Source organism: Rhinatrema bivittatum, chromosome 5 (genome assembly GCF_901001135.1).
Source record: "Rhinatrema bivittatum chromosome 5, aRhiBiv1.1, whole genome shotgun sequence".
In the NCBI taxonomy this organism is placed as follows: Eukaryota; Metazoa; Chordata; class Amphibia; order Gymnophiona; family Rhinatrematidae; genus Rhinatrema; species Rhinatrema bivittatum.
This window is the reverse complement of record NC_042619.1, coordinates 67,179,642-67,202,198: the sequence shown is the minus strand read 5'-3', so window position 1 is coordinate 67,202,198 and position 22,557 is coordinate 67,179,642. Positions and strand designations below refer to the sequence as shown.

The 22,557-nt window shown below is 46.1% G+C and overlaps 1 protein-coding gene across 1 annotated transcript in view; it reads right to left on the bottom strand.

Annotated features, from left to right (window-relative positions):
- DYNC2H1 (dynein cytoplasmic 2 heavy chain 1) overlaps nt 1-22,557 on the bottom strand; it is a 1,848,033-nt gene that overhangs the window by 501,426 nt on the left and 1,324,050 nt on the right. Inside the window, exon 72 of the mRNA XM_029602426.1 lies at nt 8,878-8,928. Coding sequence (XP_029458286.1) covers nt 8,878-8,928 — 51 coding nt within the window. The remainder of the gene's footprint in view (nt 1-8,877; nt 8,929-22,557) is intronic.

Sequence of the window (22,557 nt, the reverse complement as noted above, 5' to 3'; positions counted from 1 at the left end):
GGTATATAAACAAATGCTAAATAAATAAATAAAATAAATCTCAAGATCCATCTGTCACCATTGCAGAAGACGAATTAATATTCAAGATCAAGAGATTCTGGATGTTCGTAACAGAGGCAAGATTTGAATACCTTCTGATTTGGGAAGGTTTCGGCCCTGATTGATCACTTGGGAGCTTCAGACCAATATCTTGAATAAAGAGATGCTTTATCAGTTTCACCTCGTGCATCCTTTGAAACTTAAGCCTGGTACCCGAAGAGGAGATCGCCCACTGAAGGGGGGTACTGTTGCGTCCATCGCTGCTTGACACCCTCACTCCGTCCTCTCTACCTCTGTGGCGACTCCCTCCGGGTCTGATGAACGGTTTGCTGCCGCGGTGTCTTCATACCGTATCCCTCCGGCGTCGCCGGACCGGCACGACGCTACGGATCCACCATGTTCCTGATGACATAGGGTGCGCGCTCCGATTGATGTACCAGCAAGGGCACGAACTTCGGGGGCGTCCCCCGAGATGACGTCATCCGCTTCCAATATAAAAGGTCTCAGTATTTGCTAACGAATCGAGTTAGCAAGGATTGATAGCAGGGATTGATTTGGACTGGCTTCTCTCTACGCTACTCTGCCTCCTCGGACTTACCAGGGGTACCCGCTCCTCGGGGGCATCGCTCTCTTTTCTTAATTTCAGAATGCTGATAGGAACCGGTACTCGCTCCTCGAGGGCCCATGTTCCTGAACACTCTGAAGATTCTCTATTGCCTGGAAGCGATTGCAGATACAGACATTTTTTAGTTACTATTGCAGATTGCAGATAGGAACCGGTACTCGCTCCTCGAGGGCCCATGTTCTTAAACACCTTGAAGATTCTCTACTGCTTTGAAGCTATCGCAGATACAGACATTTGTGAGTTACTATTTCAGATTGCAGATAGGAAATGGTACTCGCTCCTCGAGGGCCCATGTTCCTGAACACTCTGAAGATTCTCTATTGCCTGGAAGTGATTGCAGATACAGACATTTTTTAGTTACTATTTCAGATTGCAGATAGGAACCGGTACTCGCTCCTCGAGGGCCCATGTTCTTAAACACCTTGAAGATTCTCTACTGCTTTGAAGCTATCGCAGATACAGACGTTTGTGAGTTACTATTTCAGATTGCAGATAGGAACCGGTACTCGCTCCTCGAGTGCCCATGTTCCTGAACACACTGAAGTTTCTCTACTGCCTGGAAGCTATCGCAGATACAGACAATTGTGAGTTACCATCGCTCTCTCAGAGCTTTCCCTGGAACGAGGTACTCGCTCCTCGAGGGCCTAACCCTTTCCAGCTACTGAGCTTCTTTAAGACCTTATGTGAGTTTTGTCATCTAGTTCTGGCTATGAACACAGCATACCCCGTCTACTCACTATTTATAGTTTCTCTACAGCTCAGCAACCCTGGGATCGCTGTTCCAGTTCCTGAGGGACTTCAGCCCTGCCGGGCATATCAGCTCACTACTGCCACCTCTGGTGGTTCTACTAATCTGTCTAATAAAATAACTATCTGTGTCTGTCTTCCTACCCAAGCCTAGCTGGTGGTCCCTCTCAGGATATCCTCCTGGGGGCGCAGTCATCTGCCATCGGCCCAAGGACCCACCTATCTACTTTCCTTTACAGCTGAGTGCTCTCTCCAAGCACTCCGCTGGTAACAGATTGTTAACTCCTCATGGAGTCTCTAACAGATTGCTAACTCCTCCCTTCTACAGGAGTCTAGTCATAACAAGATTGCTAACTCCTCCTACCACGGGAGCGAACCATAACAGTTTGCTAACTCCTCCCCCATCAGGAGTCCTCAGCATCAGCTTTCTAACAGATTGCTAACTCCCATCTGCTTTCTCATCCTATCAGCATAGCAGACTATATCAGCCTGTAAGGTGTCCATGTCTGCCCCAATGAACGATAAGGTTTGAGATGGGACTAAGTAGGATTTGTCATAGTTGACGAGAAATCCGAGTGAAATTAGAGTGTGTAAAGTAAGATATAGGGACGACAGAGCAGCTTGTTGAGTGGGAGCCCTGATTAACCAATCGTCTAGATAGGGGTAGACGTGAACACCTTGAGTCCTGAGGAAGGCTGCAACTATGACGAAGCATTTTGTGAAGACTCGTACTGCAGATGCGAGGCCGAATGGAAGCACTCAGTACTGATAGTGCTTGGGGCCTACTAGAAACCTCAGGTATTTGCGATGAGATGGAACTTTTGCGATATGAGTGTATGCGTCCTGGAGGTCTAGAGAGCAGAGCCAGTCTCCTCTTTGTAGAAGAGGAAGAAGAGAGCCCAAGGTTACCATTTTGAACATCTCTCGCTGGAGGTACTTGTTGAGGGCATGTATATCCAGAATTGGACGAACGCCTCCCGATTTTTTGGGGATTAGAAAGTACCGAGAATAGAACTCTAGGCCTTGCTGGGAATAGGGCACTGGTTCTATTGCCTTGGACTGGAGGAGGAGGGAGACTTCCTGTTCCAGAAGGATGGAGTGATCGGATGTTCTCCACGTCGGTAGAGGTGGGGAGTCCTGTGGAATGGAGAGAAAGTTCGGACGATAACCTTGAGCAATTATCGCTAGGACCCACTGGTCTGAGGTGATTGAGTGCCACCTGTTGTTGAAATGGCACAATCGACCTCCCACTGGTATGTGGGGCAATGGAAGCTGGCTGCTGCTCTCTATGCAGGAGTCAAAAAACGGAAGTAGGGCCCGGCTGAGGAGCTGCTTGAGGTTTTTGTTTTCGTGTCTGACATGACTGGGCTTTTTGAAACAGTCTCGTAGAACGGGTTCTAGTTGGTGGCGGGTAGGACTTCTTCAGGCAGAAGAATGACTTCTTAGAGTCCATTCTGAAGGGCTGTTTTGACGAGTACTCAGAAGGCATCAGAGAGAGCTGTCTTAGGGTCTCATGATGGTCTTTGAGTTCCGCCACTGTTCGTTGAATCTGCTCGCCAAACAGGTTATCTTCTACACAGGGCAAGTCAGATAATCTGTCTTGTACCTCAAGGCGAAGTTCGGAAGACTTGAGCCAAGCCCATCGTCTTGCCACGATAGCAGCTGCTGAGATAGCAGTGTCAAAGATATCGTAAGATGATCTGATCTCATGCTTGCCTGCCTCAAAACCCTTGTTTACTAGGGTTTGGAGTTGCTCTTGAAATTGCTGAGGCAGGGAGTCTAAGTCTTGTAACTGCTTAAATAAGACCCTATTATACTGGGTCATATAGAGCTGATAAGAGGCAATTCTAGAGATGAGCATTGATCCCTGGAAGACACGGCGACCAATGGCATCTAGAAATTTCTTTTCCTTGCCTGGGGGAAAGGAAGTGTGAGGTTTTGATCTCCTTGCTCTTTTCTGGTGATCCAATTGAGGTTCTGGTGATCCAATTGAGGTTTGCGAAAGCCTGGAGCTGACTGAACAAGATAGGTGGTGTCAGCTTTCCTGTGGACTGGAGCCACAGAGCCAGGATGTTCCCAGTTCTTTTTGAGGAGATCCAGAAGAATGTAATAATAGTGAATTGCATATATCCTGCACACGTGTCACTAGCACTATGAAGCACTATGATAACTAAACTTACCAGAGAATCAGCCAGCACAGATGACATCATTCCTGGGAAAACGGAAGTTAACTTGGTCTTATTCTCTGCTACTGATAACAAGAGGCTCCTGCCCATAGTAAGAGCACACACACATGCTAAAATTTATTGATTGGCTATTAAAGTGATGGGTGGGGATTATGCAGATATCTGGTATAGGCGGACCCAAACCCTTATAATGCTGAGCACGCACGCTAGAGCACTGGGCAGATTCTGAATTATACACCGTTTGCTTTGTATTCACTTCTACCCCTGGGGGAAACCACGCTTTTCCCCCATGAATAAACCTTTTACTTTTATAACTCTCTTGGAGCTGGTATTCATTGAGTTAATAGTCAGAGGTTACCACCATTAACAAGAACCTGGTGGATAGGGATGGAGTTTATTTCCTTGGGAGCATCCAGGAATTGTAACAGCTCCATCATTTGATGCCTGTCATCTTGTTCAGTCTGTAATTGGAAGGGAACCAATTCAGACATCTCCTTCACAAAATTTATAAAGGAAAGGTCCTCTGGAGGAGCACGCTCGAAGGAATAACGGGAGGCACCGAAGAGGGAATCGAAGGCACCAGTACAGGCATCGAGGGCATCGATGGATGGCTTGGTGGTGCTGATGGATGCGTCGGAACCGATGGGTGCATCGGTGGCACCGACGGACGTATGGCATCGACAGCTGAGGCATCGGCAGAACTCCAGATGGAGGGATGCGGAATGGTGTTTCTCCTCCCTATGACAAAGCAAGCGGGGAGGGCACCGGAGCCATCGTGACCCGGGGTCCATCGGTGGAAAAGTGGCCATAATTGCTTCCATCCTCGAGAGCAGCGGTGCCAATGCTGCTGGAATCGGGTCAGTGGTTGGTTCCGCAATCGTACCAATGTCGGTGCCAGAGGAACCTGGAGTCGATACATCGCCTTGTCGATGGCCTCCTGAACCATCTGGTCCAGTTCTTCTCGGAAACCTGGAGCAAGCAGCCCCGGCTCCGGAACAGAAGAAGGAGGCAGAGGCATAGCTGGAGGAACCACTATTAAAGGTGGAGTCGCAGCTCCCGATACTCTGTCGGGTGAGGGTTGCCTCAGTGACCCTGTCACCGATAAGGTCGGTGCCTTTTCTGGACGGGGCTTCTTCGACAGCCGCTTGGACGATGGCGAGGTCGATGATTTCACTCCCTCAATGGTCCGAGACTTTTGATGCCGGTGGCGATGTTTATCTCTACGATCCCCTCGGTCCTGAGGGGGAGTAGAGGGTGTCAAAGGCAGAGAAGTCGTCGATGCCGGACGGTCACCAGCCGGAGGTCGATGCTGGCGCGAAGTTGACGGTGCCGGTTCTGATGACGCCGATGCAATAGACGGCGTCGGGGTTTGAGCACGGAAGAGAAGTTCGATCTTCTCCATTCTAGCCTTGCGACCTTTTGGTGTCATAAGGGCACATTTGGTGCAGGTTAGAACATCGTGCTCACATCCGAGACACATTACACAGACTTTGTGAGGGTCTGTGATGGACATAGTGCGATTACAGTCCAGGCACCGGTGGAACACCAACGCCATGGCCATGAAAAAATTGAGCCGCGGTACGGTCGACGGCCAGAGGTCGCAAGTGCCAAACTTGATGGTAATCGAAGGAAAACGGGTAAAAAACTTACCAGAGTACCGCGGCTTGAAAAAGTTGGAGGGACCCCGTGGGGTAAATTAAATTTTAGTAATTCCGTGAGGAAAATTCCTGTCAGGAATCTCTGCAGAGCTCTTTAGCCGCGTGGCTACTGCAGCGCGGAAAAAAGAAGATTGAAGGGGGACCCCTGCTGGCTGCAGGGTTAGTGCTATGCTGGGCATGCCCAGTAGGGGCCAGTCAAATTTCTGGAAACTTTGACAGAAGTGTTCCGTGATTGGGCTCCATCCTGTGAAGTCTCCCATATGTGAGGACTACCATTCTGCTTGTCCTGTGAGAATGGTTGTTTTGTTTTATTAGTATTCGGCCCTCTTATTATTTGGTTTAGTGAGATGACAGAAATTTGTGTGTTTGGAATGAATATTATTCCTATATGTGTTATTAAGTTGTCACGCTAAATGTTTTGATTATGCACAGAAATGTGAAATTGTATATACAAAGTGAAAATGTTTAATAAAGTTTAAATTGGAAAAAAAAAGAAAATAAAACATTAACCCAACAGCTTTTGGTAGAAAAAAAATAAAAAATAGCTCAGCTTTGCCTGCTACAAGAAGAAAAATATAATTTAGAAAAGAAGAAACAGGAATTGTTACTTAATTTAAATTAATCCAGGTATCAGCTGCAGCTGTCTCAAAATATGGTCCAGTTACTGTAAAAAAAGAGCTCATGTTTTTCCAAGCCCTGTCTCTCCAAAGCAGAGAATACAACCATCAGAATATCATGATATGTGTGCCTGAGCTTGAGACCAAGATGGAGATGGCAACTGACCCAGAATCCTCTGCTATCTTAGCCTTTCTGGCTATGTGAATTTTAAATGCCCAACTGAGCCTGACTTGGAGGACTTCCAAGGACACCTAGACAACAGTTGAAGCTAGCAATAATTTGTGATGCCTAATTATAGGGTCCAAGAGCAGAAGGCAACGGTTGGAAACTCAGGGTAGAATGTCATTACGTGGGCATCGGTAACAGGGGCATCTGTAAACACAGCCTAAGATGTAACGATTGCCCTGAACAGCAAGATTTTAACAGAAGAAAGGATTATCTAAAGAGTACATGGGCCCCAACTTGGAGAACTGGTCAGGGTAATGTAGGGATATTCTGTCATGCTGTTGACATGACAACCCATGTAAATGATATTCCAGGTGGTCACGCAACTCAAGAATTTCTGACCTAGTACTGTATTATATATTACCTACAAAAGAAGGATCAGTTCATGTATACAAACGAGATGATGGTTGGTCAGTTTGTCAGAGAAGTGGCATTTAGCATCTCCCAAGAATACTTACATTGCTCAATAAAAAAAATTATACTCTCCTCAAAATTTAAGTAAAGTGTTCTTGTACCCATGGAGAAGCGCCATAAAGCGTGTTTGGCGTATAACATATAGCACAGCACAGAGCCACAGACAGTCTTTTTCCCAAAACTTGGAGAAATTACCAGAACCAAGGGAAAGCTTAAGACATGGGACAAAGCAGAGGTATTGGTTTCTAAATTCAGCAGTAATCTCTCACCAGTTCAAAGACATGAGATACATACACCTGACCCCCCAATTACAGCCTGGGACGGGGAGAGGGAGATGCCCCTCCCATCCTCCCAGAAGTGGGATTGGAATCAGAAGCCAACACCCAGACCAGCATACCACCAGTTGACACTAGGGGGAGCTTCAAACCTCACCAAACATACTAAGCTCCTTTGAACACTAATCACTTTCTTTAAGGAAAATTCTGGCTCAGATATTTTGCAGCACTTAAAGTTGCATGAAATTTTTGAGGTAGTAGGTGCCTATTCTGAAAAAGACCAGGTGGCCCTACTCCCGTGGTGTTTCAGTGAAGAAACTAGACAATACATAGCTAGCATCCCTGCCAAGGTAAAAGGGTCTTTAGACACATTTGAGTTTGCCCTCAAAGAGCATTTTGGGACTTATGCTAATAGTATTTTGGCACAGCAGGCCACCTACAATCTAAGATGTGGCGCTGAAGAAAGTCCCAGTTTTTAGTTACTGCTTAAAGCAGATCTTCTTTTATGGGGAGCTCTGTGCCACTGAAGTAGACAGGATCGATCTCACAACAACTTTTGAGTCTCTTCCCCCTTCTCTGTATTCTCCCTTATATTTCCACAGGAAGGCACCCCTTAAGTCTCCTCGTAGAGGAAGCAGGAAAGCTATGTTAAAAAGAAAAGTCTGCCCCTAGGGAGCAAAAGACAGATAAGAAGAAGAGGAACCAAGTATCCACCCTGAGTCAGAGTCCAGGCATACACTTTGAAACTAATCCTCTATCTTCTTATCCTAAGTCTGACAGGCCCGGATGCCTCCTCCACAGGAGCAATCTGCTGGCCCAGCAGCTAATCCAGAAAAGGACGCAGGAGATTCGCAGCCTCCCAAAAGGAATCACAACTAGGGGCGGTAGCAAAAATACAACCAGAGCCCTTCTGTGGAGGATCAGCTGGCTGAGCTGACAGCTGTTATCTGTGGTTGAGGGTTTGTCCATCTACATTCAGGTACAGGTGTGCATATGGGGACACAGACCTTTAGTGAAGCGGCTGTGCACACACAGGCCGATGCAGTACAGTGCGCTCCGGCGGGGCGCACTGTTAACCCGCGATTGGACGCGCGTTTTCGACACGCTAGCTTTACCCCTTATTCAGTAAGGGGTAATAGCGCGTCAAAAACGCGCGTCCAACCCCCCCGAACCTAATAGCGCTTGCAACATGCAAATGCAGGTTGATGGCCCTATTAGGTATTCCCGCGTGATACAGTAAGTAAGTAAGCCAAGCTGCACATTTTACTTTAAGAAATTAGCACCTACCCAAAGGTAGGCGTTAATTTCTGCTGGCACCAGGGAAGTGCACAGAAAAGCAGTAAAAACTGCATTTCTGCGCACCCTCCGACTTAATATCATGGCGATATTAAGTCGGAGGCCCCCAAAGTTAAAAAAAAGTTAAACATTTAAAAAAAAGAAAATTGAAATGGGCCAGCGGCTTGAAAACTGAACGCTCAATTTTGCCAGCGTCCGGTTTCCGAACCCATGGCTGTCAGCAGGCTCGAGAACCAACGCCGGCAAAATTGAGCGTCGGCTGTCAGACCTGCTGACAGCCGCCGCTCCTGTCCAAAAAGAGGCGCTAGGGACACGCTAGGGCCCTAATTTAAATACATTAATTTGGTGAATCGTGTGCACAGGAGAGTGGCCTGTGCACGGGCTGGGAGAGCGGGCGTTTGCCCGCTCTCCCGTGACTTTTACTGTATCGGACCGACAGTGAATCAGGTAGTAAAGCACTCAGGAGGCGAGCAGGAGGAGCAGTGGAAGTTTCTGCCGCCATCACTCCCCATCTCCGACCCTGTGGCAGTTTGAGTGGGGTAATGGGAGCAGCAGCAGCGTCCATATCATCTATCACTGCTGCAATTGCTACTTGTGCTCTTTTCCCATGGACTTGGGAGTGGCAGGGGTAGAAGAGGAGCCTGAAGTGAAATGTGTTGCGGTGTCCTTCTTCAAGAAGGCATCTTTCAGCATGTTCTTAGCTCAATGAGCATGGAAGCAGCAATTATAAACAGAGAAACATTTATCAAAGCTCCATTAACATACAAAAATATATAATCAGACCATTAACTTACTGATTTCCTGAACATGTCTCCAATGATCACACCCGTAAATGCATCCCATTCCTATTAAAACAAACAGCATTATACACATTTTGAAAAACTGCTTTTGTATTAAGGAGATTCTGCAAACTGTAAAAACAAAAGCAATTAGCTCAATAAGCTGTCATCCACAACTACTTTATACCAGCCCTGTCTCCTCATAATATTCTTCTATGCCACAATAATTTATACATATATCTACAACAGCAGCACAGAGTTGCAGCTGGTTGCTACAAATTTGGATTACCAGGAATAGTTGTGTCTAAAGCTCATTGAAACTATCTAAAATAAATGTTCCTTCATAGACATTAGTATCTGTCATGTCTCATTATCAAGAACAATTTTTCTGAGTTAGTTTTGTCAATAACCACAGTCCATATCCAATTTCTTCAATACACAATCATAAACAATAAAAAACGAAGATGATATCTCAAGAAGTCTCAGTAAAAGTACAGATGAACTCACTTGGTAATCAGACCATCTATATAAAAATTTCACCTGGAAAATTACTGTCTTTGAACAAATAATATAACTTTCAAATGAGACAGTTTAAAATAGCCCAACTCAATTAGCTCAGACATAATTTCTGTATTAAGAGCAATACTCAGTGTCAAAAAAGCTTCTCATACTGATTTTCAATACATCTTTTACACCATGAAACAGCATCTCATCCATTAATGTTAGTTTCAGTCTCAAGGGGAAATAGCAAGAAAAGAAGGCCCCTCAATCTAATACAACAGAAGCCCTAAGGGGCCAATGTACTTGCGTTAACAACAATGCAAACATTAAAGCACATTAACAGTGCTGTTACTGTGCTTTCACCATTAACATTAATGTAAAATCATTGCTAATAGGCTAATATGAAAAATTATGCTAAATACTGTAGATCATTACCTATTAGCACAGTGTAAAACAAAGCACATTAAAATGCAAAAAATAATGAAGACCCATTAATGCAATGTAAGTTTACTTTTTCACTATGCTCATGTTCCAAGACCAGATGTATTTTTTTACTACCACTCCCTATGCTGTTCCTGAAATACTTTGTGATTGGTTTTGAATCTTCAGTTGGCTATAACTGAATATGCAGATTAAAACACAGTGGAGAGAGGCTTATAGGGAACAAGAAAGACCCTGATTCACAAACAAATATGCTTACCACAGCACTGAGTAATGAGACTGGGAAACTATATCACATCGAGAGTGTACAGAAAATGGAGCTGCATAATTCAGAATTGGGATTGAGTGGGTGGATCCATGATTGATTTTCCTCCTTTCTGAGAGATAGATTGGTAAAAGCTCAGGTTATAGGGGAGGGGTCAAAATTTTATTGTATAGGTTGTGGAGTATCTCAGGGATTCCCCTTGTTACTAAATGGTTTTATGAAGCTTTTAGGTCAGTTGATTTGTAATTTGTTTTTTGGGAGGTATTTATATGTGGCTGATGTGCAATTAATGTGCCCATTGGGATCGGATCCAGTCACAGCTTTTAGTAGGGTACAGGACAGATTGAAGGTTACTGTGAGATGGAAGGTAATGAACAAGCTGATTTTGAAAGAAAGGAAAGCAAAATGTAACATTTATACCTAAGGAGGTATAAATAACTCCACCATTGGTGATGTGTCAGTTGAAAGAAATTTGGGGGTACAGTATGATAGCAAGTTGTCTTTCATACCACAGATTTTATTGATGGTGCAGATGGCATTCTTGAAACCCTGTCAATTGAAGAAAATATGGGGCTTAAGTTTTTCAGCATTTCAAACAGTAGTACAGGCATTGGTGATGCCAGTTTTAGATTACTGTAATTGGGTTTTGATAGGAGTACCAGAGAAAACCATTCAGCGTCTCTAAGTGATACAGAATATGGCATCCAGACACATTTTTTCTTATCCAGGGAGAGTGAGTGCTAAGCTGCTGTTGAATGGATTACATTGGCTCCCTATTAGGGAAAGGACCAAGTTCAAGATAATGACATTGATGTTTAAAGTGGCCCATGAGGAGGGTCCGAGATTTTTAAAGAAGTTGGTAAGGAGATATTTTCCAAGTTGCAATCTATGTTCAGCACATGGGGCCTCATTTTCTAAAGTATTGCAGGCCTGCGATACTTTAGAAAATGAGGGGCGGGGGGCCGAAATGGGGGGGTGGGCCTGCGCTAGCCAGCAGCGATCGCACTTTCGTGGTGCGATCGCTGCCGGTTTCGCACCCAATAGCACCACCATAGGAGGTGCAGTTATTGGGAGCGAAATAGGCAGCAAAAAGGCACTTACCTTTTCGCTGTGTGCGCCGTCGTCGCGGAGTCAGTCCCGGTGACACCCCAACTCCTCCTCTTCCGGGGCTGACTCTGCCCCCCACTTTGGTATTGCATGCGAAACGTCCCTTACCACGTGCGATACGTTTGGAAAATAAGGCCCATGGTGTCCTGTTTTCTGTGCCAGTGGTTAAGGAAGTTAGAAGGGCAGCATTTCGAAGCAGGATGTTTTCAGTGTTTGGGCCACCTCTGTGGAATTCAGCACCATTGGAGATCAGATTGGAAAATAACTATTTGTCATTTAGAAAGAAGGTAAAAGCATGGTTGTATGTGAGTGCACTGTAGGGTGTGCAGTCTGGTTATATATCTGACCTAAAGTGCTTTTTACTGTTTTTATGAATGTAAAATTTTATGTGATTGTTTTATGATTTGTTTATTTTTATGTTGTAAATGACTCTGGCCTGCATATCTGATATGCGGTATATACATGTCTGGAAATAAAATATAAAGTTTTAATAACAGCTGGATCAATGGTTGTGAATGAAAATTGGAATATGTCTGGGGTATAGGTATCAGTGAAAGCACTCTCAAGGAGTGGTTTCCTACTCACAATGCTTTCAAGACAAGCTTTTCCCTAATGGATGAACATTCTCTCACTCAGGACAGGACGTTTGTATTGACTCTGAATAGGGCATTTCACCTGCTGGCAGGCTATGCCACTTACTAGCTCACATTTACCATATGCTTTATCACCGACTGGTGTAATTCTTCAACCCTAACCTCCCCTTCTCGTGACCCTACCCCACCCCAAGCGAAAACTGCTTATCCTATTAGAGAACCAGCAGTCCCTTAGTCGCCTGTTGTAATACTATTGTTAAACTACTACTATTTCTTTCTCACCAGATCTAATCGTCTTTTGCTAATCTACCTTAAGAAATTCCCCTCCCCATCTCACACTAGATCCGTTTCCTCCTCCTACTACTGAAGTTACTCTGAGCTCATCTCAGAAGGTGATGTCATTTCGATTTCGGTTCTGTTTAATGCTTGTATATTATTTAAATTATATGTTAGCAGTTTGTATTTAACTTCCTGGGTCCCAGTTCAATGTAACCCCTTTTCTATGTAATGTTTTTATCCAATAATCTGTTTCTTTGTAAACCGATATATGTATTTTTTACATGAATGTCGGTATAAAAAAGTTCAAAATAAATAAATAAATAAGTTGTCCACCAACCACTGCAGCCTCTATGATTACAATGGACACAACACTGAACTCATAGGAAGCTGTGTGTAGCCAAGTCCATGGTGATGGTACTTTTAGAACTGAACAAATGAAGAAAACCAAGGACCAGGCATCCCGAATTACAGTAAAGAAAAGTTGCTCATCTATTACCCAAATGAAAGGTGCTGATTCCAAATATGAAGTCAAAAAATATGCAATATGTCAAATTTTTTCACAAATGAGAAATGTTTGATTAAAGATTATAAAGTCAAATATCAAGGGTAATAAGTTCTGAAGAAGCGATAGACTCATTTTTTGCATGAAACAAATATATTATGTGCTATCGTCTAACCAAATGAGTAATAGTTGTGTAAATTTTAATTGTTAGGGAGAAATTTTCTCTTTTTAGATGCTCTGGAATAGTTACGATCAGGGTTATCATGTTGTAAACACTCCGAAGCTGAGACATTTTCTCTGACCTTTAGTCCACTGTCTCAGGTTTTCAACACATGTCTTATGAGGAGAGATTGAAGGACCTAAATATGTATACCCTGGAGGAGAGGAGGTGCAGGGGAGATATGATACAGATCTTCAGATACCTGAAAGGTTTTAATGATGCACAACTGACAAACCTTTTCCATTGGAAAAAAAAACAGTAGAACTAGGGTTCACAAAATAAAACCCCAGGGAGGACGACTCAGAACCAATGTCAGTAAATAATTCTTCATGGGGAGGGTGCTGGATGCCTGGAATGCCCTTCCGGAGGAGGTGGTAAAGACAAAAACAGTGAAAGATAGGGGTGTGCATTCGTTTCCTACGTATTTGTAATCCGCAACGTAAAGGGCCATATTCGTTGTATTTGTGGGGAAGCGAAACGTATCGTGATTCCCCACGAATACAATGAATCTTCGCCAAATTATTTGTCCGTCTAAAGGAGCCAATTTAAACAACCCCCCCACCCTCCTGACCACCCCCCAAGACTTACCAAAACTCCCTGGTGGTCCAGTGGGGGGTCTGGGAGCCATCTCCTGCACTCACACCCTCGGCTGCCGGTATTCAAAATGGCACGATAGCCTTTGACCTACTATGTCACAGGGGCTGACCAATGGCACCAGTAGTCCCTGTGACATAGTAAGGGCAAAGGCTATCGTCGCCATTTTGATTACTGGCAGCCGACGGCCCGAGTGCAGGAGATTGCTCCCAGACCCCCGCTGGACCACCAGGGACTTTTGGCAATCTTGGGGGACCCTCCTCACCCCCACAAGACTTGCCAAAAGTGCAGCAGGGGTCCGGGAGCAACCTCCTGCACTCGGGCCGTCAGCTGCCAGTATTCAAAATGGCGCCAATAGCCTTTGCCATCACTATGTCCCAGGGGCACAAGATGGCGCCGGCCATTCATTGCTCCTACCATGTGACAGGGGCTGATCCCTGTGACATAGTGAGGGCAAAGACTATCGGCACCATTTTGATTACTGGCAGCCGACGGCCCGAGTGCATGAGATCGCTCCCGGACCCCTGCTGGACCACCAGGGACTTTTGGCAAGTCTTGGGGGACCCTTCTGACCCCCACAAGACTTGCCAAAAGTCCCTGGTGCTTTTATGATCCAACTGGAAGGGGGACAATAAATAAATCTGCAGCGCTAACACTAAACTTTCAAAAGGGAAACTTTAATAAAATGAGTAAAAAAGTTAGAAAAAAACTGAAAGGTGCAGCTGCAAAGGCTAAAAGTGTTCAACAGGCATGGATATTGTTTAAAAATACAATCCTAGAAGCGCAGTCCAGATGTATTCCATGCATTAAGAAAGGTAGAAGGAAAGCAAAACGATTACCATCATGGTTAAAAGGTGAGGTGAAAGGGGCTATTTTAGCCAAAACAAATCCTTCAAAATTGGAAGAAGGATCCATCTTAAGAAAATAGGATAAAACATAAGCATTGTCAAGTTAAGTGTAAAACATTGATAAGACAGGCGAAGAGAAAATTTGAAATGAAGTTGGCCATAGAGGTAAAAACTCATAATGAAAACTTTTTAAAATATATCCGAAGCAAGAAACCTGTGAGGGAGTTGGTTGGACCATTAGATGACTGAGGAGTTAAAGGGGCTCTTAGGGAAGATAAGGCCATTGCAGAAAGACTAAATAAATTCTTTGCTTCCATGTTTACTAATGAGGATGTTGGGGAGACACCAGTACCGGAGATGGTTTTCAAGGGTGATGAGTCAGACAAAATGAACCAAATCACTGTGAACCGGGAAGATGTAGTAGGCCAGACTGACAAACTAAAGAGGAACAAATCACCTGGACCGGATGGGTATGCATCCTAGGGTACTGAAGGAACTCGAAAATTAAATTTCTGATCTATTAGTTAAAATTTGTAACCTATCATTAAAATCATCCATTATACCTGAAGTCTGGAGGGTGGCCAATGTAACCCCAATATTTAAAAAGGGCTCCAGGAGTGATCCGGGTAACTATAGACCAGTGAGCCTGACTTCAGTGCCAGGAAAAATAGTGGAATCTATTCTAAAGATCAAAATCGTAGAGCATATAGAAAGACATGGTTTAATGGAACACAGTCAACATGGATTTACCCAAGGGAAGTCTTGCCTAACAAATCTGCTTCATTTTTTTGACGTGGTTAATAAACATGTGGATAAAGGTGAACCGGTAGATGTAGTGTATTTGGATTTTCAGAAAGTGTTTGACAAAGTTCCTCATGAGAGGCTTCTAAGAAAACTAAGAAATCATGGGATAGGAGGTGATGTCCTTTTGTGGATTACAAACTGGTTAAAAGACAGGAAACAGAGAGTAGGATTAAATGGTCAATTTTCTCAGTGGAAAGGGGTAAACAGTGGAGTGCCTCAGGGATTTGTACTTGGATCGGTGCTTTTCAATATATATATATATAAATGATCTGGAAAGGAATATGACGAGTGAGGTTATCAAATTTGTGGTTGATACAGCTGATCCCCCATTCATCCCACATCCTCTCTTCCCACCCTCCAATGATTTCTACTCAGCCCCTCCTAATCTCACCAAAATTATCCCCCCCCATGCTCTGTCTGCTTCATGCTCTCCTCTTCCCTGCTTGTTGCCTGGAGTGGAGGTTCTGGATCAGGAAGAAGCAGGCTCTTCTCTGCTGAGTGAGATTCAGCACAACTGAAAGGCCGCAAATTCTCAGCCATCCTGCTGCCCTCCAGATTTCTGCTGTCCTAGGTACAGGCCTAGTGTGCCTATTGACAAATTTAGGCTGCTGACAAATGCCAGTCTGCAATTCAAAGTATGGAGATTGCATTCCGTTAACTAACATCAAAACCATAGGCTTGCTATAGAGGCCTTTCACCACCTCCAGAAAAAAACCCTCTATCCCTACAATAGCACCATTTTAACAGCATATCATGGAGGGCGAGCAGGAGCGGAGAGAGAAGCCCTGGAGTGTGTCATCAGGTCGGAGCCAGGAGGTAACCCGAGTCAGCTGCTGGGCTGTGCGGCGCAGAGAAGCTGATTGGAGGCGGGACCGGAAGTGGCCAATATCAGCGGCCCCCTGATTCTCCTACCGCGAGGGCGAGCAGGAGCGGAGAGAGAAGCCCCGGAGTGTGTCATCAGGTCGGAGCCAGGAGGTAACCCGAGTCAGCTGCTGGGCTGTGCGGCGCAGAGAAGCTGATTGGAGGCGGGACCGGAAGTGGCCAATATCAGCGGCCCCCTGATTCTCCTACCGCGAGGGCGAGCAGGAGCGGAGAGAGAAGCCCCGGAGTGTGTCATCAGGTCGGAGCCAGGAGGTAACCCGAGTCAGCTGCTGGGCTGTGCGGCGCAGAGGAGCTGATTGGAGGCGGGACCGGAAGCGGCCAATATCAACAGCCAGCGTGCGGCGCGTAGCAGAGCCGGCGCGTCGCTAAAGCCGCGCGCGCTCAAGGGGCGCGCGCAGGAACGGCTTTGCCGGGCTTCGCTGGATTCGCCGGATTGCCAAGGTCAAGTAAGAACTAAAGTTAATCTTCTTCTCTCTAATAAGCTCCTTGCTCTGATCCCTTGATTTACCAATAGATTCTGCTAAGGGTGATATAGCTTATTTCTTGCTATCCCTTTAAATATGCCTCCAAAGCGGAAGGGGAGAATAAGAATTTATCCTCCCCCACCAATGTCGTCTCCTATACAGCAAGAAATATCAAGTTATATGCTATCCCCTATACCCTTACTCAAGGGAGCTGAGGAATCTGATGTGCCAGTAGTTTTGGGGAAATCTATTGAGCCGGCAGAAGAAGCGTCCCTTAGCCCTCACATCGGGCTAGCACCTCAGCAGAGAGTTTTGGAAAGGGTAACAGAACTGTCTTTGGAAAATCTTGAGTTAACACCTCGAGGATTGCAGCTTGATGCAATCAAAATCCAAGATGAAACAGACACAGCTGCCTCTAGAAATTTTAAAGGGGCAGCAGGGGATGTTTCCGGTTTGGCCCCAAATGGAGTTAAAGACTTTACACCAAACCTAAAGCAAGCTGACATCCCAACCAAACCTGCTGTAGTAAAGCAAATGTTGCTTACCTGATGTAACAGGTGTTCTCACAGGACAGCAGGATGTTAGTCCTCACAAATGGGTGACATCGAGGATGGAGCCCTGTACGGAAAACTTTTCTGTCAAAGTTTCAACAAGCTTTGACTGACACTGGCACACTGGGTGCACTGAGCATGCCCAGCCTGCAATTATCCCTGTGAGCCACAGGTGTCTCCCTCAGTCTCGTCTTATAGCTAAAAAGCGCAAGCGAAACTAAAATAAAAGTATACAGACCCAACTCCGCGGGGTGGCGGGCGGGTTTCGTGAGGACTAACATCCTGCTGTCCTGTGAGAACACCTGTTACATCAGGTAAGCAACATTTGCTTTCTCACAGGACAAGCAGGATGGTAGTCCTCACAAATGGGTGAGTACCGAGCTGAGGATGCCCGGGAATGCACCAGATACACCGCAGATGCGCAAAGGCGTAACGACTGAGGTGGAAATGGGAACGGAGGGCATCCGCAACACCATAATGGGTTCGTGGAAGGATGTTGGGTAGTGAATTGAAAAAAGTAAGAGTAGGCGGACTGGCCAAACATGGAGCATGCCGGCTAGTCAAATGTAAGCAATAATAGGCTGCGAAGGTATGGAGAGGACTCCAGGCTGCAACCTGATAAAAAAGTACAAGCAGCAGTAACCAAAGGGAAGCTGTTAAGGCTAAGACGGACACAACAGTATGTGGATACCCACAGTGTTGTAGTGAAATGTCTGCTTGTTGGTAGGAAAGGAAATATAGACCACTTAATCAGAAGGATTAGGTCTGTGTGGCCACTGGAAGTAGCAGCTTGACCCTTGCATGAAGGAAAGAGTCAAGTGGAATTCACATGGAATGCAGTGCAATGTAGATAGAATGTAAGCGCAGCATTACTGTCCAGGAATGTGGAAAACCCAGTCTCTCCCTAGGGCGAGAGAGAGAGGTTAGGAAAAATTAATAGAGTATTTCCTGAGGAAAGGAGATACAACATCTACCTGAAAAGGATAGAAAGTTGAATGCGTTGAACTACTCAGTGGCAGAGGAACGGAGTCAGGTGAGTATGGAAAGAGTGCATAACTCACAGACCCTGCTGGCAGGAATGACATTAAGAGGGAAAGAAGTTCCCTTGCCAAACTGTGGAAGAGAGGAATGGAAAGGCTCAAACGTAGAATGTATGAGACTTATAAGGAGAATATATATGTTCATTCCGTGATTAGAGAAATAGAGGCGGCTTGATCAGTGGATAATCCATGGTAAGCCGACTCAGAGAGGATTACCGAAAACGGGAACCCAACTCCCAAAACGATACACCTCCTAAGAGAAAGGTGTATCTATGTGGAGGATGTCTGGAGAACAGAATCCGAGGGAGTAAGAAAAAATGGTGGAAAAGTAAAAGGGGTAATACCTCTTTTTTTTTTTTTTTTAGCGTCAGGAGGTAAAGCCTGCCATATTAAACGGCAAGATTTATGTTTAGAAGGTTTTGTGACGCTACCAGAACCTAAGAACATCAGTAAGTCTATGATTTGGGACTGACTGGTGAGAGAATAAAAGGTTACTGATATGATGGATTGAGAAGTATGGGAAAGCATACTGATCTCAGTCAGGGAGTGGGGAAAAGAATACTGAACCCCATCCCAGTTCAACATTAGAAGAATGCTGGCTACGAGAGGCAGCAGAAGAGATATATTGAAGAGGCCTTTGATGGAAGAAAAGGCATCTAAGGGAACGCATAGGAAACATGTGCAGGGAGCAGAACCTGTGCATCGTATGGAATGATGCAGACGCCGAGGAAAGTTAGTTAAACTCAGCGTTAAAAGATTTGCCCTGTACACATGTAATTGAGACCATTCGAGAGGATAGAACCTACGTGGAGAAGGTCTGATAGAGCGTTCATTAAATCTCTTAGATATGTGGCCCAAGGACGCATGAAGTGAACAAGGGCCAAGGGTAGAGCTGCGCAGCTGTCTAGCAGAGCAGCTAAGAGGTAATGCGTGCTTATGAGTTGGAAAGCACATTGTCCCTATGCTGTCTGTCTGTATGCACAAAGAATTATTGCAAAAGCAGTATTGGAAGGCATAAGGGCATAACTCATGGGTGCAACGTCCAGGAAGTTTATGAGAAACTATGCTGGAGTGCAATAGATGCATAATGGGTTGACAGCTTTCAGGAGAAACTTTATAACCCTAAGGAATTGCGAGCATGAGTCGAAGGAGACTAGGTCCTAGTTCGAACTGGGATAAGAATCAGGGACGAAAGCAATGAAACCACTTAGGTCCATTGAGTATAGAATGTCACTGAATATAACCCATAGCAGTTTTGAATTATGAGAAAAATGCATAGTGGGAAGAAACCCCATAGCCCAACCATGAAAAGTTGAAAGGCTGAGGTTATGGAAAATATGCGCAGGGACATATAACAATGTATCAGAATGTCTGTGCGCATGCTGGACAAGAGGGTCTTAAGACTGTGGTGTCCAGAAGTGTTACAGAAGGGATTTATGGCAGTGACAGTAATCCCAGTTAGTAAATGTATAGTGAGTCCTGAAAAAAGTGAGAGCTCCTTGCATGTACTGAAAGTGGTTAGCAGTAGTCTATGCAAGGAAAGTGAATGATGTTACACTCCGCAGAGAAAACAGCATTCACCAACAGTGATGCAAGAGACAGTTCACTTACCGAAGCTGGTGCCAGCGGCAGAGCTTGGGGTTGTAATGTTGACTCACCATAAAGCACATAGAAACATTAAAATAATGTACTTACTGCAGTATGGAGTGATGGTAACCAAAGATACCATTGTACCTGTGACGTCTAAAGAAAGTTGGATTTTCTTAGGTCCAGGATGTGCGGAGAGTAACTATTTTCTGTTAAAAGAAAGAATAGTGCAATTAAAACTCCCCAACCCCCCTCCCTTCTCCCCTCTGCACTTCGTAGCGCCTGGGGGAGTGTACCGGGACTTTGGTACAAGGTGGGGTGGCCGCTCTGATATCTGACCAGATGGGAGACCAGGAGGTGTCCCAATGGAGGATATCATGTAGGCTCCTGCAGGTGTGTGAGCGGTAAGTGGTACCCGCATTTCTGTATGCTGTACAAGGAGACACTGAGACCTGTGGCCAGGCCTCAAGGTGGACTTGTACATGGGGCAATGGTTGCTGAATCTCATGTTTAGCAGATCAGCCAATGCAGCTGGACCTTGGTTGGGAGGGAACCAAGAGTCAGAGCATTGGTCGGCACAGGGACTTGTTACTGACAAGAGAAGAAGCCCTGCTGCAATCCCAAGAAGATAGAGGGGTTCTCCTGATATTGTGGCTAACATAGCTAACATAGCGATATGTGACACTAATACAGTTCTAAAATGCACATGACCCAGAACTTTTCGAACCACGGTCCGAATGGGAGAACACAACTCTATGGGAATGCCGCCGAAGCGGGTACTTACCATCCGACGTGGATCGCCGCAAGACGAGCCGGTGAAGATTGTTGACTCCGACGGTCTCCGGAGTCCTCGAGGGTAAGGCCGGGGACGTAAACGTCCATCTCGCTCTGAAACCCGGTATGGTGGCACAGGTACAGAGGAGACAGGCCAGGCGTGAGTGGCGTTTAGACTGCTAAGTGTAACAGATGGCCATAGTCCCACACCACTTGACGGTGGGGCACGCCAGGAACAGAGGAGCCCTAACGGAACTCATGTTCCCTTCCCTCGTCCCAGTGGCTCGATGTGTCGTGATGCCAATGCAGAAGCTATCGGACCTGGATCCGGAAGTTCTGGATCACCAAGGACTGCCAAAACTGTAGGAACAGTGCTGATGGCAGTGGTGATGTCGCTCTGCCCGAGCGTTGTCCAGCCTGGAGAAGGATGGCACCGATGTGCTGGCTGGCGTCAGCGGCGGACGATCACGATGTCGGCGATGATGGGTGCCACGGTGCTCGGCCCGGTCTTTCCCCAGCGCCGAGATGGAAGCCCTCGTCGTCCTGGAAGGCGATCGATGACGAACTGTCAGCACGCCTGCTCTGCTCCTGACACAATGGAGTGTCTTAAGCTAATACGGGGCTTAAAAAAGAACCCAAAGCGTGGAGCAATGTGAGGAGGCGAGGGTATTATGTGGCGGTGCTATGTCGGTATTGACGATATTGAAGGCAACCTAAGGGGCTTCGAGGATATCATCAAAATGGGTATGAAAAATCGTCGATGACTGGCCAGGAGAATGATGACAGTGACGGGCACTGACAGCAGTGGCATAGGTATCTTTGAAACGATGTGGAATCGAATAATCGAAAAACATTGCCGTTATTGAAAAAGATACCGGCATCGACTGAGTCGAAGTCGAATCAATAGGGCGTCAAGGACACCGAAGGAAAACGGAGGTGTCGAGGGCATCGATGCATGGAGGCGGGCATTTATGCCGTTTGTGGCATGGCCACGGGCATCAACTATAGGGCCACAGACGTTGACGGTATCGATTTGGACAGACTCAGATTTCCAAGTGTACATGGCATCGGTGCCCCAGACACGTGTGTCGGTGGCATCGATATGGACACGTATGGAATCGATGGCATGGATCTCCCAGTCGATGAATTCCATCCCGGCATCAACGCCAGTCCTGGAATCGGCATGGGCATCGATGCCAGCCATAAGGCTGGCATTGGCATCAACGCCCATCCACGGAATCGAGCCGGCATGGATACCCACCGATGGGACCCACCTGGGCATCGAATTTCACCGATGGGAGCAGCCTGGCATCGACTGCCCTCGATGGATGCATTCTAACATAGATGCCCATGGATGAAACACCTGGGCATCAGTGTCCATCGATGCAAAAGGACCTGGCACCAATGCCATCGACGGACGGCCATCCGGCACCAATGCCATCGACGGACAAGCCATCCGGCACCGATGTCCATCGATGGGGACCATCCGGCACCGATGTCCACTGATGGGGACCATCCGGCATCGATGCCCACCGACGAATTGATGTGGCACCGATGCCCACGGGCTGGACATCGGTGGGGAGGATGGGGCATCGATGGCATCCCCAAAAGGGGGGGTGGCATCGATGAAGTGACCCTGGGATCGTTAAAAAGTGTCTCGGGCAGCGGTGGCGGCGACCCGAGTATGCATGGCAGTGACTAACAGCGTGTGCGTCAATGGCATGCATCCGGGTAGGGACGGCACCGAGGAAGCCCAAGGAAAAAATCAGTGCGTAGGAGGAAAAAGCCTGGTAGCACTGAAAAGCAAAAAACATGGATAAAGGCATCAGGGCACCGTGGGGGGAGGGGCGCTGATGACATATAAAAGCCCAGGGCGGTTTAGGAGGGTCCTGGTGTAGCGATAGGGTATCGACTGCGTGAGGGTACCAGGGAACGAAGGACTTGAAGCTACAGAGGTCCTAAAGTTAAGGAAAAAATCCCTACCCCACTAGCATAAGCAAGCAGAGTGTCACAGAGATACTCGCAAGCTGTTTAAAGCTAACTGAAAAATGGGGGAAGGGAAGGCTTCAGTCAGTTAACAGCCTTAAGATAGTGACAGAAACCGACCGAAAAATAAGAATTAGTACTCACCGAGCGTCGTAAAAACGTACGCGGAGGGAGACCTGTGCAGGGAAAAGTGTTTTTTGAAGTGAAAAGTTAAGTGTTTCCATGAGGTAATTAGTTAAAAAAAAATCCTCACAGAG